The sequence below is a fragment of the Battus philenor genome, unplaced genomic scaffold (genome assembly GCF_028537555.1).
Source record: "Battus philenor isolate CCGP_79_NKW_IND1 unplaced genomic scaffold, ilBatPhil1.0.hap1 SCAF_5, whole genome shotgun sequence".
Classification (NCBI taxonomy): domain Eukaryota; kingdom Metazoa; phylum Arthropoda; class Insecta; order Lepidoptera; family Papilionidae; genus Battus; species Battus philenor.
In genome coordinates, this window is record NW_027181715.1 from 11,851,263 (window position 1) to 11,869,870 (window position 18,608).

General features: G+C 29.9%; 2 protein-coding genes across 2 annotated transcripts; both read left to right on the top strand.

Annotated features, from left to right (window-relative positions):
• Positions 1-5,084: 5,084 nt before the first annotated feature.
• On the top strand, positions 5,085-12,293 carry LOC137929827 (circadian clock-controlled protein daywake-like). The gene is made up of 5 exons (XM_068772937.1): positions 5,085-5,223; positions 7,887-8,127; positions 10,074-10,213; positions 10,865-11,008; positions 11,738-12,293. Exons 1-5 carry the CDS (start codon positions 5,166-5,168, stop codon positions 11,887-11,889), a joined length of 735 nt encoding a protein of 244 aa, XP_068629038.1. The 5' UTR covers positions 5,085-5,165; the 3' UTR covers positions 11,890-12,293.
• A 1,109-nt stretch (positions 12,294-13,402) lies between these two features.
• Positions 13,403-18,488, top strand: LOC137929829 (circadian clock-controlled protein daywake-like). Its single transcript, XM_068772939.1, has 5 exons — positions 13,403-13,511; positions 14,319-14,565; positions 16,188-16,321; positions 17,049-17,189; positions 18,337-18,488. The coding sequence occupies exons 1-5, from the start codon at positions 13,403-13,405 to the stop codon at positions 18,486-18,488; spliced, it is 783 nt and encodes a 260-aa protein (XP_068629040.1).
• The last annotated feature ends 120 nt before the right edge of the window (positions 18,489-18,608 follow it).

The window sequence follows — 18,608 nt, forward strand, 5'->3', positions numbered from 1 at the left end:
CTGATAGTCCAAAGAAGTCATGGGTTATACATTTATCAACAATATTTTTAAAATTCAATCAAATACACATGACCGGTTTATAGCCATTTAGTATATAGCCTTTAGTTCATTTGATTTCAATAAATATAATTCAGATTAATCATTGACCTATTACAAACGTATCTAACACTGCGTTCACATGCCAAAATAGTAAAACTGAAGGCAAAAACGGCTATATATCTGGACCGGTAATCGTATGAAGCAGTTAACCCAGTTAATCTTTTAGGTGACAGTTACTTATTTAATGTTCAAGGAAAGTTAATAATAATTTTTCAATACCTATGTTATGCTTAGTATGTGCAGTGGTAGCCTAGCGGTCAAGGGTTTGATTCCTGGGATACAATCTTATATAATTCACACTTTGTGCATTAATTATAAAGGATTGCCACAGTTCACAGATAAATTTCCTAAGGATGGATAAGGTTAGATAAATATCTTTGGGGGAGGCCTAGCAGTGGGGGTTTGAGGGCTGAAACGACGTCGACGAAGTTTAGATTGGAGAAAATATAAAGAAAATTTAATGTAAATGAATGTAGTAAATATATACTTAACTGAATGTTTTACAATTTAAATAGTATAAAGGTAATGTGTACATTTAACTCCATACATATTAGATATTAAAAATAGTAATCAATATCTTACAGAAGAAATAAGAGAGTAAGAGTAATTGAGCGTAAATAAAATAGAAATATAGTTCTTGCCATTTGGTTTGGCACGTCGGAAATATTAATTTATTTTATACACAAATGGTGTTAACTAATTTTCTTACATAAAATGCTGTTAGAGTGCTGTACGATAGAGACAGCGCTCTACAAAGTCGAAACCAACCGATAATAGCTGTGAGGACTTCCGATATGCCAAATCAAATGCCGAGTATCGTATAAGCGAAACATTTTATACTATATATATGTTATATTGACGCATTTAGTAAACAAAGCAACAAGGAAAAAATAGAAATTAGGTTAAATGTAACTTGGAAGAATTTTATCGTTGTATAATGTAATATAAACAAAAATATTAGTAATTACATTAGAGATGTTATTTATATTTTGATACTAATTACAATTAATTCGATAAAGTTTTTAATATTTTAAGACTGACTTAAACAGTAAAGGAAAAGACAATGTATTCTTAATTGTTGGAGCTGCAAGAAAATTTTTAAGCCTTTGTTACTCGAACTAACCGCAAGGAAGTTTTACTTCACTATCACCCAAGTAAAACTGTCAATACTAAAGAACATTTATCAATGGTAAACGAAAGTCGTTAAATTATCATGTTCGGGTAACTGGTTTTCTATATTTATTAACATTGTGATTTAATCAATCATGTATTATACAAATTAAAAAAAACGTCCATAAATATAATAAAAAGTGTAATCAGTTTTTTTTACGATTTTTAGTTAATTATAGACTTCTGCACATTGGGTGTTGTAATATACCGCTTGATAATACGTAATAATAATTATAAAACAATGAATCATAAACAGTTTATTAATATAATACTATTTCCAACTATATATATTTTTTGCATTTGCGTTACGTAAACAATAGGAAAAGATCTTACTTACCTTGTTTTTAAGATTAAAGCATGTAAAAAAATATGGAATCGTTTCGCAATATTGGTAATTCCACGTGTTTTTTTTTTAAATATCTTTAAAGGGCAAGCCTGTTTATTTTATTTGATTTATTGCTTGCTACCTTACTTTGCATAAAAGAGCAAAGTATTTATCTTAATAATGACGATCGACGACGAAAGTTGAATATAAGTTTTTAAATTTGTTAGTCATAACAATACACTAGATTTCCTTGGTAAAGACCTCCTCCAACAATCTTTGTTAAGTTTTGATCTTAGCGAATTTCATCTACCTTTTTCTTGTTAATTAAATTACCAGCACACGGTTTGTAAAGTCAACCAACTTCCCTTTTTTCATCTGGTTCTACCCATTGTGAATTTTTAAAGATCCATCTATTATTAAAGAGACGAGCAAAATTCAGGTCATTTATTCTTCAATTGAAGTGCATGTTTTAAAGCATTAATTCTACTTTTTATTATTTCACTTCTAAATATGTGAATTTTACTAAATTTTAAAATACTTCTGTTTCACATCAGTAGATCCTAAAACTGTTTGTAATTATTTTGGTTTTATTAGCAACTATTTATAATTCCTGTTGCAAGCGAACGAGTTAATTTTTAGGTGCAAACAAACTGAAAGGGCCACAACGAAGATGTGTTCCTTCGTTCAGCTAGCTGAGGACATAAATTCAAATTCATGATCACTGACGGAAAATGTGGAGAACATTAAATTCCACAAATCGTTATAACAAATTATAAACAGAGGTTTTATAAAAAGGTGAAAATATATATAAATGTTTTTAATATGCACATACTTAAAGTATTTTGCGTTCTTTTATATTAATTGTTTTTGTCGTATTATTCACGTAAGACCATTAATTTACGGAAGAGATTTTTTATTTAACAGACTTAGATTACATGTATATCGACTACGTTATTATTTCTTCGTAATTATTTTTTTCTAATTAAACTTTTCTTTAAGTGTCTTTAGCCATCACGTTATAATATTATCGCACGAATAGATATCTTCTGTATCAGATAAATTGTAAAGATATCATCACCTTGGTTGATTCGTTCTTATTGCCGATTGAAAATATTAATAGGGAATATAAAATGAAGGCTTTGATTTTATGCGAAGCTGAGATGGATGACGACATCGACGGTCATCGGGCTGTGTTTGTTCCACATCGTCGACGGACGTAACGCCAGCTTCCGAAGTCTGTTAGGCGTGAGATAATTATGCAACGTGATCTGACCGCAGTTCGGCTCCGTTTTTATATAATACGCCACGGAACTCCACGCCGGTGCACTACTTACTAAATTGTTACTCTTTTATTGGTGAGCGTTATAGGTTTTTTTTTACAATTCATAGGTCGCCAGTTGTTTACGATTGCATGGAAACATATTTAATTCTGACATATTTATATTTACATTCATTCAAAACAATATATTTAAATTTATGATTATTACTTTTTGGAAAATAGTTTTCGATTTTAATTAAAACTTTTTTGCGCCAAATAAAAAAAAAAGTAACAGTTGTGAAGTCGATTATAGAACATATTTCTTCTTCAATGCCATAAAGACACTGACATAATAAAGTCTGCACAAAACTTTTAGACAAGAAATATTTTTCTAAATATATTTGTAAAATTTTAACTAATTGTTATTTTCCATCGGCCATCTAGCAGGGTCATTAAGTACTGAGCGACTTTTTTTAAGGCTTTTAGATTTTAATCTGGATTAAGAGTTTTAGACGTCTTTAGGCTAATACTCGTATATATATTCATATTATATACTCATAGGTCTCTTCTAAGCTACTTGGTTGCAATGCTGATTTATTATTTCCTTGCATATTTTTTTCTTTATTATTCCTTGATAGCTTTTAATTTCTTTGTCTTTCACAGTAGGTATGATGAGATAAACACGTATTTCGTAGATTTTGGCAAATCAGAGTGCGGATCTTTTTTTAGAACTAGCTTTTGTAATATTAACAATATCTCCAGATTTGATAATTAATTTGACATAAACATTTATTTAAATATATATTAGAGCAAGAATATTGTAATAGACACATACCGGTACCAGTTCTTGTTTAATTTCATGTCCATATAGAGTTTACTATATTTTTTCCTGTGCAATAAATAATACCGAATATTGTGCATTGATGATTCTTTACATTTATATCGACGAATAATTTGCCATCATCATTTCAGTCGCATGATGTTCACTGTTACACATAGGCCTATTCTCTAGATTTCATATAGAACCGGTTGGAATAATTCCGTATAATTTTTATATATGTTATAAAGGAAGCATTTACAAATAATAATATCAAAAACTTTATAGGTGTATTTGCTTTGTAGGTGAAGTGCGTGGAATATTTAATTTTTATTTTTGACATTACACTTGAAAATTTTTCGCAGCAGAATATAGTCAAAAATAAATTATTAAAATAAACAAAAAGGTTAATTATGTATTGCACAATAGGGAAGTAATATTAACCTGCACTTTAAATATACGAAGAAAATTCCGTTTCATGTTATGAATGTACGTACTTTAGTTTTATTGCGTATAAAGTGTTTCTTGCTTATTTAATTTTTTATTATTTAAAGTTCAGTTTGACCTTATGCATGGAAAACTTTTAATTTGTTTACGTATTATTTAGTGTTGTGCCTAATCACTTTAATATACTGGCTGTAATGTCGTCTTTTTTGCACTATTTTCGAATAATTAATAAAATAAAATAAATAATCACAGGTAATGTTGAAATTCCGTGTTTTATCCGGAAGGTATGTGAAAGTTTTGATGAAGGTTAACTGAAACTCAGTCATATTGTATATTTAAATATAGATTTATCTCAAAATCGAGAAACCCTCTTTATTTATTTTTTAAATATTATTCGTTACAAATATTTATTAATGAATGAATGAATCAATCAATTACAGCTTGACAGTTGTAAAATAAGTTTTTATAATTTAGAAAAGTATTATACATATTCGTGGACACTTGGAAAGATAAAAAGAATGTTAAGAATTTTTTTATTTGATTATGCCAGTATTATAAAGAAATATATTACTAAAATTTTGTAATTTTGATTGATTGTAATTTACTATTAACTTTTTACTTAGTTATGAGTTTCTTAATTAGACTCGCTAGAATATGCAAATTGTGGAATTTTACCACAGCCTTGGGATTGGGATTTAAAAAAAAATCTTTTAACACGTTACACATTTCGATAAACATTTAGTGACAACGTGATAGTTTTAATGAATGAATAAATGAATTAGGCTTGTAATATATTTCTTATAATATAAAACTTGTACAATTAAAATTGAATATATTTGTTGGGAATTCCCAATATTTTTGTGAGATTTTTCCCGCAATTGCTCAATAACGAGCTCGATAGAGTCGCACTCTCCCACTACAAATATCAGACAATTCGGCGGGCTTGCGCATTCGCTTTCAGACACCCAATAAGCAAGCTTCGATTTACAGTCTTTATTTATTACTTTGAACATAAATTCGTAATTTTTCTAGAACAATTGTTCATTAAAATGAAAGTGTTAATTGTTTTCGGCGTTATCGTCGCATGCGCCTATGGGGCAACTGTTCGTAAGTTTTGCATAGTTTTGTTTGTAAACTTGCCGGTTATTTTGTGTTAGTTATGTAAGTTGTACTTTTTAGAGGCGTTTTAGTAAACTATGTCCAATCTATTTGTGTATTCCTAGTGCATGTGAAATGAAATTTTACGTATAATAAAAAATAAAACACTTTTACATTTGTTGCAAGTTTTTTTTTAATTATTTTATCAGGTGTCTTATATTAAAGAGGATTTTATATACTAGTGATGCTTTCAATATTAACTAATTGTTTGTGATATTAACTCCCAAGTGTATATTCAAAAAATAAATCGAAAAGTTATTGCAATTATTTACCGTATTTTTATTGGATAACTTGGACTAGCTTCAAATAAATATTCGAAATTTAAACTTCGCTGATTGAAAAAAAAATCATTTGTCCTTTTTAATTACTACGCGGTGTTGGGTTTTGATATACAGAAAGCGATAATTTCATTGTCACAAGTTAAAAATTATCCCTTCACCGATGATTTGACCCACTTTGTTGTTTCTATACAAACTTTAAGCAACTGGTTGTATAAACTGCTTAACAATTAGTAGTTGTGGCGAAATTGATAATTTAATGTTAATTAAAATATTTTACGTGTTAATTACCATTAAAATATTTTTACGTAGTACGGGATATTTTAGCTGTACTAAGTAAAGATTTAATTATTTGGTTGTAACGACCGAACCAAACATTACTATATTTATTACAAACTAACGTATGTTAGGATCCGATCGCCTTTTATTGCATAAAATTGTTTTTTATATTGAAAATGTTTCCTCGTGAAGTTTTGTTCAAAATATTAAATATTACGTATTGTGTATAAGTATGAAGAAATTATTTCTTCATACACATTAATAGCAAGCCAATAGTCGCTCAACAAGCCATGGCATGGAAAATTCACTATGAAATTTAACCATGACTGAGATAATCGGTAATCAAATGAAAATAACCGACATAGCAAGTTGAAGTAGCAAGGTGGACAGACAGACAAGGTCCAACAAGAAAGTCTTCTGACGACTTGTTAAAGTCGCCGAGAAAACACTGGATGCAGGCCTCTTCCTACTGGTCCTATTGAAAATCTTGAAACCTAAAACCGAACGTCCTATAGCGTCCTATAGCTGAAATGATAATGGTGATGTTCTAGCACAAACGTTATTTTTTTTAAATATTACGTTGAGTATTTTCATCGGAATGAATAAAAAAAACTATTTCCATTGTATTTTTTATATGAAACAACAGGACAAGAACCAATATGACTCCAATGAGGAGGCAACACTTGCCTCCATTATAATAGAAAAGGATGAAAGAGAGTGCGTCCTCAAATTCTTTAGTAAAGTTGGACAATACGCAGTAGACAGGAACAAAACATAGGTGTATATATATTATAGCATATATATTAAAATAAATTCATTAATATTAAAAAAAAATCCGTGATAAAATTGATGTTCACGAGAAAATAATTAAACCAATTAAAACTGTGATACTGTAATATAAATGGATAACTGAAGTGTTTGAGGATGTACGAAAGGAATGGAATGATTGAGAAAGGAAGATGGAATTGTAGAATGATAGAAGAAGGATAAAAGATATTGTGTACTATGGAAGACGAGAACGAAAATAAAAATTCTAGTGAAAAAAATTATTAAGAAATACAAGACCCTGTTCCCAATTAAATAGGGGGTGGAAGGAGAGGTGCCCAATAGCGGAGTCCATAACAAAATACCAAAAAAAATATGACTCCAATAGGTTCATGTCATAACCGATAACGTAGAAGTAGGTTATAGGGTATTATAATCATAAAAAAGTAATTAAGCGTGCTATGTAATCGCTTTCTTGAAAGTAATGCAGTTACTAAGTCTTATTTGAAATCAAGTTCTAAATGACGCAATACATGCTATTAGTCTTTATGGGCAATACATCTAGCTTTATAGCATGTTAGTTGCATCTGGTTGTGAAGTAATACTTCCCTTGTTATCATTTGAATCATAATTATTAAGAGGCGTCTGAAAGAAGGACGTTGTATAAGTTTTTACTCCTTATATATTAAATTATATTATTATTCATTTTATAATGATTACTTGTCTACGTCATAAGACGAAAACACAGAAGAACTAGAGTCAGGTTGTACAACCCTTTAATGGCATCAACACTTGAAATATGTACTACAATATTTCATGCTCCTTCGAGAAGCCTATCCTTTGCAATTTATTAAAATGCAGACAATTCGCGTGCTAATCTCCATGTTTATTAAAATTTGACTCAATAAATATTTTTGGACGATTACGAATTCAAATAAAGAAAATATCTCAGGTGACTAATAATTTATCATTATCGTATAGCTCTAAAATGTCCACAGCTGGACTTAACCCTCCCTCCTCCATATATTTCCAATAGGATAGGTGGAAAGCGGTCTACATCCAGAAATTAAGGTCTAACTTAACAGGGTTGTCAATTCACCTGGAGGGTAGTAGGGTAGTGTTCTACGCTGTGCTTGCCGGTCCGATGTCTCCTCTCTACAACCTTAAGGGCACAGCGCCCATCTGTTGGTTGTTATTTATTAATTGTAAATAAACAGATGTACCCATTTCATTAGTTTATAGATTTAACTATAGGCTTTCTTTTTAATTAAAAACATTATTTTTCTTCAGCTGAATCCTTCCCGCAGTGCAAGGTAACTGATCCGGAAATCGAAAAATGTTTACTCGACGGAGTCGAAAAGATGCGGCCGAGACTCAAGACAGGCATCCCCGAAGTGAACCTCCCGGCGTTAGATCCTTTCGTAGTTCCCACCTTAAAGTTAAATAGAACTGCAGCGAACCTACGTCTTAAAGCCGTTATTAAGAACGTGAAAGCATACGGTGGATCCAATTTTAAAATTGAGAAATTGAAGTGAGTAATAATTCCATTATTATCTAACCAATATAAAAATTGATAACAATAAAATTATACTAGTGTCTGTCAGATGACGTCTTCCGAATATAAAAGTGTGAGCGTATTGAACGTACAAATTTTGCATATAATAAAAACACTTAGCGAATAACTTAAGTTCCGTGTCTAACTACTGGTACGAAATATATAGCAATTTTTTATACTTTTAAAGATTAAAGAAGAAAACCTTTTGAAGTTGACCTTTCTATAATAATATTGAGTTATGAAATTATAATAAAGTAACAATAGTCATAGATAAAAAATAAAACGGCCCCTACGCTGTCAGAACACGTTTACGTGAGGTTTGAATAAATAAATAAAAAATCTAGTTGACGAAAAGCTTGGAAACTCCAGATACTGATCTTAAAGATATGTATATCAATATAAGAAGACAGACAGATGATTTAATATAGATATAAAAGCTTTAAAGGAGTAAATGTAACGACCATTTGCAGTCAATAAATATATGGTATACCTTATCCAAGACATGATTCGTAAAGGTTGAAAAATTCGAATTACTACATATTAAAATTAATGTGTAAACATTAATTTTATGTACAAATCTGCAAGGACAGATAGTAATATATGTCCCTTCAGATTTAAAGTCTCTCTCAGAAGTAAGCCCGTTGTTTTTCAACAGAATTAATGAATTAATCTAACATTTTTTAGAGTAATCACTTACTTACAAATGAGTTGTATACATCCACCCTTTTGAAGCATTGACACCGATAACCAAACACCATGTATACGATGAAAAGTACATTACTCGTTTATTCTAGGATTGCATGAGTTAAATTATATTTCATAATCTTACATCTTTAGATAAATAATCAAACGGTCTTGTGCTTCACCGTCGTTGCTATTGCGGTTTCTCAACAACTGTTGTTAGTTATGCGCCAATAATTTATTGTCGAAAGAGTTTCATCAGACTGCTTATTGACTTTACTTCTTGTTACATTATTATAAACCCCTTCGAAAAAGATACAGCGACATTTTTTTTCTTATAATTTGAATGGTATTGATTTTGTTATGTTGAAATATCAAGACAAGCCGTTTTTAAGTTATGATGAGACCAAGGGAAATATAATCATTTGCATATATATGTAGAAGGGATGCGTTATGCGTACTAAAGAGTTATGAGTATTTATTTATAACCGCGTCATGTTTCGTACAGAACACCTAGAAGTATAATTCCAAGAGGTGGTTCGGAATATAAATTATAAAATACGTTATGTTTTTGCGACGTATTTTTTAAACAATATTAGACTATTCAAAATGTCACTGAATATTTTCTCAAATGAGATTCTAGACATTTTAATTGTTTTTCATTCAAGTACTACGTAAAATACTTGAGTGTTTAATATAATAATACTAATGTCTGTAAAACATTATTTTTGTAATGAAAAATTGATAAAAATAATTACGATTTTTAATATTCAAAACTTAGGGTTAAACATAATGAATGGTACTATGAATTAAAAAAAAAAGTTAAAAACCATTCTAATACAATACAAAAAAAAAAATGTCAAAACAATCTGTAAATTATACTAATTCTTATCTCCTTGTTAAACCGTTTATATATGTCTTATTGGATACATTTAGGACCTTAAGACGTAATTATATGGAATAACAGGTGTTCATGCGTTGCTGAATCATGCATCTAATTAAAAATCTGAACAAAAAGGTTACTCTAACTTAGTTACCTCAAAAATAAACTGATAAAAAGCATTTATTTAAAAAACCTTTAGAGAGATATACGAAATAATTTATGCATATATATATATATATATATATATATATATTTATATATATATATTTTCATTTATGACAATAAAACTTAAAATTGTATTATTAATATACAAAAACTCATTAGTGCGTAGAACTAATAAAACATATTTTTTTTTCAGAGTGAATCTAAACAATAAATTCGTGGCAGAGATCAAGTTATCGATTCCTAAACTGGTTGTGGTTGGCGACTACGACGTCAAGGGCTCGCAGATCTTGGCCATCAACCTTACCGGAAAGGGCAAGATTAATGGCAACTTCAGTATGTGTTCTTTATAATTTTTAATATTTTGATTATCATTTCAATTGTAATAATTGTACATTGCATAACAAAAGTAGGCGCTGGTAAACCTACCTGATTGTTATGAATCAAGTGTACTTAGTTTTTTTATATCGATCATGCTTACAATTATCGCAATTTCTGTATATGTATGCTGTTTATTTTTAATTGTATTATATTACAGTCAATTTTAAGTTCTCGTAGTTTACACACACGTCTAGTTAAAAGAGAACTAATTGATACCGGTTATCTACGAAACATTATATGTGAATTAGAATAAATATTATATCCAACGTACATTTTTTCCAAGCTCCTTGAATGAATGAATGAACGCACGAACGAACGAATGAATGCATAGCGAGTAGGCTTTTCCGGCTGCTTAGGGGGATCATAAAGTTACTGTCACTACTAAGGTTATTTAGAAGTGGACCTTAACAGCTTACAATGAATTAATCATATAGTTGAAAACGCGTTTACACAAGATTTATATCGGTCAATAAAGTCTTCTTTTGTATATTTTTTTTCTAACACTACTCTCTTTTTCTCTATCGCTATATATATATTTAATGTTCCTAATATATATAAATGTTCACTAATTACACTGAATAATAATATATTTATTTCATTTTTCAGCCAAAATCGCCGTGGTAGCTAAAGGTCTAGCAAAGCCAATTACTAAGGACGGTGTTGAATATCTTCAAGTAGACAAGGTCGTTACAAAAGTAAAGATTGGTAACGGACAAATAGCCTTATCTGATTCCGTAAACCCATTGGCAGGTGAGTCAACAAAAACTCTTTCTCTTTGTTTCTCTCTGTGTCTGCAAATATTTTCATAACATTGGGCCAATTACGATTTGTATTATTTATTTTAAATAGATTTAAAATTAATTTCAAATTATTGATACAATTGCTAGTATAATGGTTAATAGTAATTACTTTTAAATGGACTTATGATTAGATACATAAATATTCACATATGTACATTTAATGGTGCAGTGTAAGACGTCGAATTACAAGTTGGATAGACAACTTTTTTAAGGTCGTCGGAAAACCCAGGAAGTAGAACGCTTACAATCGGTACTATCGAAAGTGTATGAGAGAGGCGTATGTGCAACAGTTAACTTCCTTTGACTGAAATGATAATGACGATGTCCATTTATTTATTATGCATGTTAAAAACATACCACTCATACAAACATACAAAAAAATCCTATTGAATATGATCATTAATAGTAATATTAAAGTAGGACTTTCAATTTACGTAAAATAAATATTAAATCATAATTTTTCCATTGTTTTATAAATAAAAAAAATATCATAATAATCTATTGAAATAAATAAAATATCGATGTAAGGCGAGGTTTTTGAAAACCTTGATAATAGTTAATCTGTAAATGCCAATTGTAATATATTTGTGAAAGAAATTATTATTTGATAAAAATTAACCTTAATTACCTTCAATGATAAATATCAAATTAAAAACATATTTTTTTTGTATTTAAACAGCGACGTCGGCTGCTACATTCTTCAACAGCTCACCAAACGTCGTGTTGGATATATTGAGCCCTCTCGTAGAAGAGACCGCTGCAACTGTTGTCAAAGCAATCATCAATAAAATGTTCGGATCCGTTCCACTGAAAAACATTCTGCAATCATAATTTATTTCTTATAAGAAGCAAAAGGAAATGTTTTCCTGTTTTAGTATTTAGCCATACTTGAATAAAGACTTATATGTATTAATTTTTCTAATAATCAGCTAAGTGGGAAATATGTGCAACTCCGAAGAATTAGAATGGTTATTTTTGAAAAAAAAAATAGCTGAATTAAGAGAAAAGCTATCAAAAAATTATTAATAAAAAATTGTTTAAAAAATCATCAATTACATATGTATAATTATAAATATGTTAATAATAACCTTGAAACGAAATTGCCTATTGAACACATTGGCACCATTTTGGACGCCATTTTAAATTATGTAGTCGTTCATCAGTAATATAGTAAAATCAATAAAAAAAAAACAAATCATCAGTAAAAAAATAAATCAATAATAACTAAATAAGATAAAAAGTTTGGACGAATTATAGGAAAATATATTTTTTAGGTTATTTCGATGATATGAGTTGGTAAAATGAAAGTTATCGTGTGTTTAAATTTAGATATTCTAACGTCAACATAATAATAATGTTTTTTTAAAATTATTAGGACTGTAAATATTAATTAGTAATTTTAAATAAATTAAATATTTATTGAATGTGTTTATTTTATTTCAAACTATTTATATTCCGTTATTGACTATCGTTAAACGTAAAAACGTTAAAATAAGGTTATGATTTTACTGCCAGTTCTAATTCAAAAGCATAATTTTTTTTGGTAGAAAAAGATAATTAATTTTGATTAATTTAATTTTAAATTTTAAAATTCAATGATAATATATGACTTATAAGTATTTTTATATGCTGCAACTACTATATAATTTCAAAACTTTGTTTAATTTACCAATGGTTAGAAGATTTCGCCATTAGCGATTAGAACGTTGCACTTCTTTTGACTATTTTAATTGTTTTTTCTCGTGTCTCATGTGCAATACAGAATTGATTAAATAAATACGACAGTATAAAAAATAAATTCTGGGCTTAAATTCACACATCAACAATCCCTGTACTAACAATAGCAATTACATTACCATTGACATCATATTACATTACTAACAAAGCTTTTAAATAAACATTTTTACTAGCTTATTAATGTTCTATGAGCTCACTGAAGTCTGAAAAAATATTATTATTATTTATGTATACTAGCTTACATCGCGCCAATTTTTTAAAAGTGTATTAATACTTAGGATTGTTGATTCTGGTTTTAGTTCGTAGATGTATCAGTATATGTATATTTACCATGATTTTTCTACGTTTATGGCTCTGGAGAAGTTCCATGTTTCCGGGAAATGAAATGACTTTGAATAAAATAAGACACGCAGATTAAACTAATTAATATTGCACGTATCTAGTATGAGGCAGTACTTGCCATGTCCTGCAGACCTTAATAGCGAGGCCGAATATCGAACGCATATGGTATAAACAGTCGACCAGTTCTCATCTATTATAAAGGCGTATAACACCATTGAAACTCTTAGAGTTGAATCAAGTTAATCGGACGCTTCAACCAGTCAAAATGAAGTTCCTTGCGTTATGTGTGTTTGTATGTTTTTATACGCAAAGTGGTTATGCGCGGAGGATTACTAACACTACCGAAACAGTGAATGCAGATCCTTTGAAAATAAGTGAGTTTCACAGTTTTTTATGCTATTAAAACTATAGATGCTTTAAAATGTTTCCGCGGGCACAATTTCGATGAAGCTGCACAAAGCCTGAGCTGGATAGCAGCAAAACATTTATCACATAGAATGCAATATAAATTGTTACACACTAGCTATCTTCCGCACGTTTCGCATGGTTTATGATTAATTTTTTTTAAAGCCTTCTCGAAATCCTAAGTAATTTTAAACATGCCTAAAAAGGCCTAGTTTTATAGCTGTGAGGGCTGTAGTTCGAAAAAATATTATAAACTAATATGTGTTTTTTATAATTAACACTCCCTCAATCTCCGTTGGGGATAGAATTTCAAACAATCCGTTTTTGTATGAACTATTTAGCGATTTATTTCTACTAAATTTCGAGTCTCTAAGCCCTTCGGTTCTGGAGATATTATAACGAGTTAGTACATAATTAGAAACAGCTTACATATATGTATATAGAGAGGGATAGATTCTAATGCGAATAAAATAATTAATTGTGTTATTTAAATAAAAGTAGTCCCATAATACAAAATTATGATGATCTTAAATTAGAAATAAATATAAATGTCTAAATGGACAGATAGTAAACAATAATTAATTTTAATATAATCACAACTAAATTTTGAAAATGCCTTTTATTAGCATATTATCGCTATGTTATCCATTATTTCGGAAACCATTGATTTTTGAAGATTTAGAGTTTAGCGTGCATTAATCGACATTAAACAAGCTATACATTCACCTATTTAAAGTTTTTACATCTATAACCAATCATCGTTGATATTTCGTCAGATCAAACAATGATGTGTCACTACAGTGACCCGGATATTGCCAACTGCATAAAGATAATGGCGGAACAGGCTCGTGGTGTACTGGCCCATGGAATACCCTCGCTGAACATTCAACCGTTGGAACCCCTTAAAATACCAAACATCAGACTACGCCAGCATAACGCACCGAAATCTGGATTTAAATACGACGCGTGGTTTTCCGATGTAGAACTCAGAGGACTTACGAATTATACATTTAATAAATTAGAGTAAGTATTTATTTTATTTAAAAAAATGCTGTATTTGATTGAATAGACAAATAATTTATTACACCACTCATATACAAAATAAACTGCTAGAATAATAGTAGGTGGTCTTGTCACCAAGACATCTCTTTATACTTAATGGAATCAGGCGTTGCCTTGTGGAAGTCCATCCTAAGTAAGAAAAGGAGATATTTAGCCACTTACGCACATTTAACGGTGGCAGTTGTGTAATTTGCATTGTTTGCCGAAGACGCATTTATCAGCGGGATGGCGGGCGGTGCACTTTGTTGCACGACTACCGCTGCATGTGCGGAAGTGGCTAAGTATTGGTCCTTTTCTTACTTAGATTTCTTCTAGACAACCATAGAATGGAATAACTACTGCAGAAAATTGGAAGTGTGGGTACCTACTAACACTTACTTAAAACATCTAAAATTAGAATAAAAATAATTATTTTAATACTGCTTCATCACCATCATATCAGCCGATAGACGCTCGTTGTAAGGTTATCTCAAAGATAGCTATGATGACAAGTCTTGCACTGCCGACTTTATGCTGATTTATAAAATTTTAAAAAACGAACATGACAAAATAACTTACTGATGTTTCTATTTCAATTTTAACAAATTAATAATATCTGTCTATTAATCTGGGTACTTACTTGAAATCAACTTGACTTCTTATGCACTTATCTAACACTTACGTCCACTAAAAATTATAAAAATGCGATATTTAGATTTAAAATTAATAATATGACTGTCAACATGTTTATAGTTGATGATTTTTCTTTAGTTTTTAGTTACTTGAATTTAATAGTTATGTCTCTGTTATAAAATAGTTTGCTGTGGTGGTACGAGTGCATAGAATATTCCCCACCTTCTTAACAATGTAAACCACAGACCAGCAAGCCCAAGACGTAAGCACAAGGTCCACCTTGTGCTTATCGTTTTTCGATGACTTTAACACGTCCATTTGTGGAAAAAGTCATCGAAAAACGATATTTATCATAGGGAGGAATATGTCTAGCAGCAGGTGTTCTACGATTAAATGATGATGATGATATAGAAAATCGGAGTCTCTTAATACTTAAGAGCAGGTTCCAACGACTGATCTGCAAACAAAAACCTTTAAAAAGAAGGAATCTGTTTTCAAACACGCGTAGAAGTCATTTTTAAAAACAAAAATTATATTATGACAATGAGCAGTCATTTTGTTTTCCTACTTTATTTCACATTTTAATTCATCATCATCACATCATCATTTGTGCCGAAGGATGTCCACTAAATATAGACGTTGGTCTCCCCATAGATTGTCAACAGGAACAGTTCGTACCGACGTCCATCTTGTGTATTCCAACGAACTTTATAAGGAAGTTCCTACATTTTAAGGGTGGACCTGCACTGGCTTGCTTGTCCGTGGTTTTCATGTCTAGAACCTTAAGGCAGCTAACATTACTGCACTCTTAAATTTCCGAGGAATATAAAAGATTATAATTTCCAGGTTAAAGACGTCACAAAACGTTAAGAAATTTTTTGTTCTACAATTTTTTTTTAATATTGCCTTCGAATTTTATGTATCCTTGTATTGTTTTTTTTAATAAAGTTGTATATAAATGTTTGCTTTAGTGTTTATCCCGAAGAACTGAGAGTAAATACAAATATAAGTTTACCACATTTGACGATGAGCGGCGAATACGTCGTTATAGGACAGTTCCAGATGCTACCGGTTGAATCTACTGGAAAAATGGCAGCCAATTTTAGTAAGTTAATTACAATTTTTTTTGTTGTTATTATCTGTGGTATATACGCGAGGTTATAATTAGAAGTGCTTAATGACGCGGCGTGGTTAGTCCGCCCTACAAGGTAGACCGATAGGGTTGATGTCGTAGGAAGTTGCTAAAAGCGAGCAGCGCACGACCGTTCATCGTAGCGATCATTGGAGAGTCCTATGCCTAGCAGTGCGTTTCTATCGGCTGATCTAATAATGTTGATGAATGTTCTTTCTATTGTCATTTCAACTAACATTTCACTGTACAATACAAATTGCAAGCTTAATGCTCATCCTAACTGCTTGGTTTTCAAATTATAATTCAGAAATATTAAACGTAAATTATTAAAAAGTGTGAAAAGTTTATTAAATTACAATTATAAAATTGTATTTTGATTTTAGGTCTAAGTTAACAGTTTCCAATCTCTTAAAAAATAATATCACATAATAGCATATAATTTTCAAGCTAGTAATTTCATCGTTTTCAACGCTCATATTGGAATTCATTACTGTTTACAATTATAATCGTTATTATTATTGTTTCAAACGTAGGACATCCATTACTAGACAGATTTTCAGTAGGTAGATGAGTACAAAAATATTATAGTTAATACTTTCTTACGTGTCTATAATAATACTAATATTTTGTAATAGTAAATAAATTTGATTTAGACTGTTTAGAAATTTTATCAGTCATGAGTGCTCTTCTTTGCTCCCAGCTCTATGTACGGCAGCGTTGGAAGCTATTGGTGCTAAAGTTCACAAAAGAATAGTGGTGCGCGATGCTATCGTGAAATTAAAATGTTCTGGACGTCTTAGTGCTGATTTGATGGAAGCGCACTCCACTACTAGTGAAATGGGTAAGATATAAAAAAACCACTATGTGTTTAATTTTGTCTTTATAATCATGTAGATGTACGTATTTATAACCAGTTTTATGATATTTATTGGGATATTTAGAAATTTGATGATAAATTACTATAACAGAATCATAGACCTGATGGATGTTGTCCAGTCTTGGGTATAAATAGTCAATTCCAATTTTAATAAATGAAAAAAATAGTACCAAAAATTTTTCTAATGCTTTTTGACGCAGAGAATTGTTAGTTATAATTTAGTGCATTAATGTTTATGCTTTTCTAACGCGACAATAGACGACACAGTTGGCAAAAATATGCATTTTTGTGATTGAAGCGACAAACACTCAACATCTGCCCTTACGACTTATTAATCGAAAATAATAAAAATAATCGAATTTTTTTTTTGATAAGAACCTTCCACAGTGTTAGGAAATTTATTAAAATAAAAATGATTAAAATCGGTAATAAGGTGTGATGCCCAACCTACAAGCCTTTCACTTTTTAACATATAGATAAACCTTTTAATATTACAAATATGAAAGGTTCTAAAAAACTACGCTACGGGACCAAAATTAAGCTCGTTTTAAGTAAAGGATTTATTTAAAATAACTATAATATATCATTTCAAGAATAAAGTAAAGGTAAAAGATATCCTTAAGCAGCCGTTAATGCTGATAGACTATAGGAAACTGTTTAACACTGCGTTTAAATATTATAAGAGGTGCTAACGCAATATATTGGCACAGAGGATAAAATAGATGCGTAAATCTTACTAAACATGATTGTATGTAACAGAACGTAATAAATATTATAAATATGCATAAATTAATGGGAATGTGATTGCTGGTTTACTGATTTATGATCCATAGGACTCTGGTCATAGGAAAGACACATTTCTAATCATCGATTATTGTTCACTGATATCTAATACGAATCTAATTATTATAAAGAAATATATAATTAAATTAACGATAGAATCAACCGAGTCTTTAAAATGTAATTAAGTTATTTACGACAAAAAGCAACATTTTTTTTTAAGTATAACTTGGAATGTCTTTTTATTTTGCCTTTATAGTAAAAATTATATTTATGATTCCCTTTCACATCGACCTAAACTTATAATCTATTTAATGTTTTTTTTTTCCAGAAATGATTACTAATCATGTAGTGACAATGCACTCATCTGAAATAGCGAAAGAAGTGCAACCGGCTGTTGAGACAGCTTTGGCGATGGTTCTGGAAGATATAGCTAACAAATTTCTCAAACGCATACCTTCAAATATGGTATTTCCGAATTAAAATTTATATCAAAATAATTAGAATTAAATTAAATCGTTAAGGATGCTAATTTATTTATTTATTTATAAATTGCGTAAATAATGTTAAAAATTATTAGTTAATATTATTTATAAACGATGA